At 41.7% G+C, this 5,856-nt stretch overlaps 2 protein-coding genes across 2 annotated transcripts in view; one reads left to right on the forward strand and one right to left on the reverse strand.

The window, feature by feature from the left end:
* Window positions 1-1,561, forward strand: part of ccdc36 (coiled-coil domain containing 36) — a 3,523-nt gene extending 1,962 nt beyond the window's left edge. The window contains exons 7-8 of the mRNA XM_007552608.2: window positions 292-407; window positions 497-1,561. Of these exons, the coding sequence (XP_007552670.1) occupies window positions 292-407; window positions 497-1,216 (836 nt within the window). The 3' untranslated portion in view covers window positions 1,217-1,561. The remainder of the gene's footprint in view (window positions 1-291; window positions 408-496) is intronic.
* A 328-nt stretch (window positions 1,562-1,889) lies between these two features.
* kbtbd12 (kelch repeat and BTB (POZ) domain containing 12) overlaps window positions 1,890-5,856 on the reverse strand; it is a 4,753-nt gene continuing 786 nt past the window's right edge. The window contains exons 2-6 of the mRNA XM_007551910.2: window positions 4,140-5,301; window positions 3,788-4,058; window positions 3,519-3,669; window positions 2,655-2,852; window positions 1,890-2,563 (exon numbers count right to left, since the gene is read on the reverse strand). Coding sequence (XP_007551972.1) covers window positions 2,394-2,563; window positions 2,655-2,852; window positions 3,519-3,669; window positions 3,788-4,058; window positions 4,140-5,212 — 1,863 coding nt within the window. The 5' untranslated portion in view covers window positions 5,213-5,301 and the 3' untranslated portion in view covers window positions 1,890-2,393. The remainder of the gene's footprint in view (window positions 2,564-2,654; window positions 2,853-3,518; window positions 3,670-3,787; window positions 4,059-4,139; window positions 5,302-5,856) is intronic.

Consider the following 5,856-nt stretch of genomic DNA (forward strand, 5'->3'; position numbering starts at 1 on the left):
ATAAGTCGCAGCAGACAAAACACTAACAGCCTTCCTTCCTATATGTATGAAAATTGGAAATTTGTTTGAAATAATAATACACACAAAAACATTTTAAGGCCTTCATAAAGCACTGCTAACTATTTACAAAGATCATTCTGTAAGATTATAAGAAACATCTAACTCGTTTGATGTTGATTTGAACATCACATAAAAGGAGTTGATGCTGAATCTACAAGATTCTTGTATTCATTTTAAAATAAACCGACTGCATGGTAAGTTATGTTGTCTGTCTTTCCACTGTCACTTTAGTGAAAACTACTTTGGAGAGCCTTCAGAGAGACATTTCCCAGATGTTTGAGACTTGGGTAGACAAATTAAGCTCTCAGAAGGAAGTAATGACAGAGCTGGAGGAAAAACTGAAAAAGGTTAGCAATTTATGGTGGTATCTACTTTTTGACAGCAGTAGAAACATCATTGTTTGATCAATAATGAGCACAAGTGTCCGTTTGTTTAGAATGGGGAAGCCACATCAGAGCTTGCAACACAACTAAAGAGCTTAAAGAGTAATTTGGAGTGTCTGAGAGGGGAGCAGGAAAGAGAACAAAAAATGCTGGAGGAGGCTCTGAAGCTGCTCAACTCTCTTGTGCCTAAGCCTTCAGATAAACCCAGTCCTAAATCGGTGTCAGACAGCGCCATTCAAACATCTCCAGAGCAGGAGCAGTCAGTGCACAACATTCTGCAGAGTAGTCAAAGTGAAGGCACACAGCTTCCAAATGTAACCTTAAACAAATGCAACCTTAAACATCAGGGTGAAACTTCCACACAAGGACACAGGCGCGTCTTCGGAAAGAGAAGACTCAATCAGAAGGGCCAAAGGTACAAAAAGAGACCGCTGGTGCTCTCTCAGAGAAGGAAGCAGTTTGTCCCGGATGAAAACACCGAACCTGTAAATCCATGCAAGAAGTCACAGAAAACATCAGCTCCCCTTTATGAGATCCGTGACCAGAACACCCTGGCCGACCAGCAGAACCTCAGCTCAGGCAACCTGACACCAGGGAAGAGAGGAAGTAGATCCGGTGTGGCCGTAGGATGCTTCATGAACCCGCCGAGCTGCTGGTCACAGGACAGCAACAGCTCAGAGTGCCTCGCTGCCATCGAACCCATCCTGGAGATGCTGAGCCCCGTAAAACAAGGAGACTTGTGGGAGTTGTTTGATTCTGAATTTGACTTTTAGAGAGAATCTACAGTCCTGAGCACTCTTAGTTTTGTTTTCATAGGTGAAATGAGTCAAATCTGTTAACATAAAACAATATTCATTATTACTTTACTAGAGTTATATTGGAAACTCTCCTGATTTAGTCTAAACTCAAGAATAGTTTAATAATATATAGCTTAATATAAGAACTGTGGTAATATATAAGAGTGCAGACTGACCCTCAAAGTATCACAAGCTTATTGAAATAGTCCTGTATAATTTCTTCATGGCTTACTTAAAACATTGTAGTTAAGTTTTGCATGGCTGTATCATTTAGTTCACTTACATTTCCAGTTTCAGAGTGAAAATAAAATGATAAACAAATTAAACATTTGTGTCATTTGATTAAAGCTGATAATTTCTGTGACCTAAGTTTGAATTTAAAGTACATATTAGTGTCTTCATTGTAATCTTGCAGTAATGTAACATGAGTGGCTCATTGCTTTTCCTGATTGTTTCCACATATCACTTCTTCCATTATTCGTCCCCACAATCCGCCCTCTGTCTTTCCACATCTTTTCTGTTCATCCCCCTAATTCATCCTCTACCTGTGAGGAGAAATATGTAGAAACCCTGAAAACAACACATACTTGTGCAATAATGATTTTAAAAAAATATATCATTGTGTATAATCACGCTACAGCATCCATGCTCCAAATAAAGTGCATATTTATTTCCAAAAACAATTACATTTTTATTCAGCTTCAGCAAGCATACTAAATACAGTTCAACGACTATGATGTAAAATTTTTACTATAAGAGGCGCTTCCTGTACATGGTTTGCCATTTTGCATTTGTAGTCATCAAAAACTGAATCACCTTTTCTGGGGATGTCCGAATCCAAGTTTGGTTTATATTTTATATCGAAGAAACACACATCATTATTAATCATGACAGATGTAAAGGGAATCACTTTTTTATATTTGTAAAAATAGGCAGGTTTAAATATTCACCGTGAGGCTGCAAGATTCAGGAAATCCTCTCTGGAGGAGCAATAAACACAAAATAGTATTTACAAATCACATCTCTGCCTACCAAAGTGCATTCAAGTCATTAAGCGCACACTCTCTTCCACGCAGACTAATAAGTGCATCACTGTTTAATTTCCTTTGCTGATTCCTCGCATCCAAACTCTACTCTGACTGACAGCTGTGGATCACAGTTTGACCAAGTCTGAGGGTGGGGATACGAGGCCCCTCGGATTGAGACTTGCCACCAAGCAGACATCGTAGTTGTCGTGCATCAGTGCGCGCCGGGTCACCACTGTCCACCGGTTCTCCCATGGATCCAGCTCCAGTATGTCCTTTGTTAGATCGTCATGACGATCTGAGATGGAGGAGTTGACAGAAAGAAATTTTGTTGCATCTTGAAACTAATTTTAAAAAAACAACGGTCAGTGCAAATTTCCTGTCAGTACCTGCTCCTTTGTAATATCCGCAAACATAAATTTTTCCTCCCACAACTCCTGCATTGGAGGCATTAGTACGCAGTGAGAGCTGGGGACATGGGAGAGGAGGTCCATCCTTCCAGTAATCTCCATCTGGGTTGTAGATTTCCACAGCACTCAAACAATGACGTGATTGCCCACGGTCCATTCCCTCACACCCTATTCCCCCTGCAAAACACATACGCACCAATAACCAAGTCAATGCAATTGTAATTAATTAGCAATATTAGGGATTTCTTGTTTTTTGTTGATATCAAGTATGTCTCCACAAAATACTTTTTCATCCTGTAAGTCTGAGCCTTTTTGTGTCTGGTTTACTCAGGTCAACAACATAGGGCAGACGGGTCAGAGAGAGAGTTGTGGAGAAGTTTGTAGCAGAGTTAGGTTAACATTTCAAGCTAAATGCAGAAGTGTATGCATGTCAGAGTTTTTTCTTTTCATGCTGTTAGGTTTCTGCACCAATGAGGGCACGGATGATTCCATATTGGCCGTGAAGAGCAGAATATAAAGTTAAGAGAAGAGATAGTTTCTTGATCATTTGACAGCATGTGTGCTGCATGAGCTCGGTGGAAAAGTTTAGTGTCTGTAGGAGTTTAAATTTTACTGAATCTGATCTTGGTGTTTGTGGTCTAGCTAGTGACTGAGTGGCTTGACTCTAGAGGGACGTTAACTATCTTTTGTTTATCACGTTTGGAGCATTGTCCTTCCAAACGTCACTATTTTTTGTTCTAATGTTACTTTATTGCCAAATGAATGAAAGTTCTAACAGTGAAGAGAAATGCATTCTAATCATTCCTAAGTTTTATAAGTTTAACTAGTTTATAACCTACCTACCTATTACAAAGATTTCCCCATTCAGCACCAAAGCACTGCAGCGGTACTTGGAGTACTTCATTGGAGCGAGCTCAGTCCATTTGTTTGTGTTTGGATTGTACTCCAGGAGGCGGTTACTAAGACGGTCCGGCTCATCATCCATACGGTATGACTGGAAGTTCAAGTGGAGTAGAGAATGAAAAGGCAGAGCAGGTGCAGACACAGTAAGCTGCCCGACAAAAGTGTAATGCTCTAAGTTTCACATAACCACAGATAGATGTTAATAGTACCTGTGGAGTGCGTCCACCCAACACATAAAGGCAGTCTTTCATTCTGACCACACTGTGGTAGGCCAAAGGCAAAGGCAGAGGCGCTGCACTCCGCCAGGGCCCTCCCTGCAGAGACCACCGCTCCACACAATTTGTGATGAGAAACTGGTTCTTTAGCTTCATCTGCCCCCCCAACAGGTACAGAGTGTCTCCCAGAGACCCCAGGGCGTAGGAGTCCCGGTACTCTGCGGATGTTAGGGGTTCCCAGCTGCCCTGGGCTTCTACTTTATACCTGCAAACCCAGTCACACCAGAATTAGTTTCTCAGAGGAAAAACAAGCTTTCAGCTGGATACAATGTCATCTTATTCTTACCTGTAGATTTCAACGTTCATATCTTTCTGTCGGGCCATTCTGCGTGCACTTGCCTCTCCTGCTACAATAATGTCGTTTCTTTCAGTAACGACTCCAGCACACACGTATCCCAGAGCGTCTCCATAGCGAGGGGAGGTGATGTAGTAGGCTCGGCCAGTGGATGGGGCAAAGCAAAAGCTTCGTTCTGTGTAGTTGCCATACCTTGACCTGATCCCTCCGCCATCATTACCAACACAGAGTAGCAGATCTGTGGTTTCCATTCCGTACCTCAGCTTCAGTTTGCGTGGCGCAGCAGAGGGGTGCATGGTCGCAGCCTCCAGTGCTTGATTCAGCATCTCCAGACATTCAGCATCAGCCAGCAGAGCCGTGTTCCTCCTCATGGCCTCTCTTAAGTAGTCGGGGTTTACCAGCGGCAGACGGACCTTCTTCAGGAGTTCAGGTAGATGCCGAGCACGGACCTCTCCATCCATCAGGGAGTTGTTCTTGACCCAGCGAAGGACAACATCTAAGATAGTTTCTTCTCTCGTCACATTGAGATCGTCAGAACTCAGGAGCTTTCCAAGCTGATGGGCCTCCAGCTCCAGAACCTCCTCATTCTGGCAGACTTGGACAAAGTGCTGCCTTAGGAAGCGTTGAGCGTGATCAGCCAGCTCCTCTGCACCAAGATCACGGGCAAAGAAATACACTCCGAGACAATTGGAAGCATCCATGTTCTCAGTCATGTGCTGCCGACAGCGTGCAAAGACCTCATCCATCTGCAGGAGAAAAGCTGCAATTGATATGCCTTGCACATTGTCATTAGTGAGAGGAAGATCTGAGGTGTACATATAGTTCAGGAGGAGGGCCAGGCTGTCTGCAGGGGTGTCACGCAGGAAGATTTCCCTGTTACTGCACTCACGCAAACCACATGTGAACATGACGCGGAAGTAAGGGCTGAAGGCGGAGAGAATGACCCGGTGGCAGGGGAAGCTGATGCCCTCAGCGACCAGCACCACGTCTGTCAGATGCTCAACCTCTCTCATCTTCCTGAGCTGTTCGAGCAGCACCAGTCCATGTTTGGATGTAAGATCCATGCTTTTCTAAATTTATCAGGAAGCTGATTATTTAATTACAAGAAAACACAGGAAACTTTGCACAACCAGAATAAGTAATGTAGTGGTTTCTGAAAGACAAAAATCACAGAGAGACTTCAGTTCATTATGTTGTTTTTTGGTATACTGAAGTGTATGCAGGTGCTCATTGCACACCAAAATATTTGCAGTGATTACTCAAACAAAAACAATAATTTCTGATGATTAATCTACATGTATTATTTGTGATTTTGAATGGCTGCCTTTTAAGTGACAGCTAAGGATGGATATGTTTTTTTTTTCCTTTTATCTCAGTACAGTGCCTTTCCCATTTTTTTTCTAACCCTGGTAAAGATGTAGAACAAGCATATAATGAAATTAAAAATAGTTTTTCAAAATGTTTTTGGATAAATATTTTCCAACACATTTAACACAAATGGAACAATAAATTATATTCCAACTTTAAAACATACAGTATGTAAAATGTCTGTGAAGTATTATTTGCAAAAATAAAATGTCTCAGTTTCAGTGAGTGTCTCAGTGATATAAAATATAAACACGATTTTCTACTAAAAAAACAGTCAGTGCAATCTATACAGGTTTTGTAGAAATATATATCTATATATCTATATCTATATATATATCTA

This window comes from Poecilia formosa, unplaced genomic scaffold, assembly GCF_000485575.1.
Source record: "Poecilia formosa unplaced genomic scaffold, Poecilia_formosa-5.1.2 Scaffold2, whole genome shotgun sequence".
In the NCBI taxonomy this organism is placed as follows: Eukaryota; Metazoa; Chordata; class Actinopteri; order Cyprinodontiformes; family Poeciliidae; genus Poecilia; species Poecilia formosa.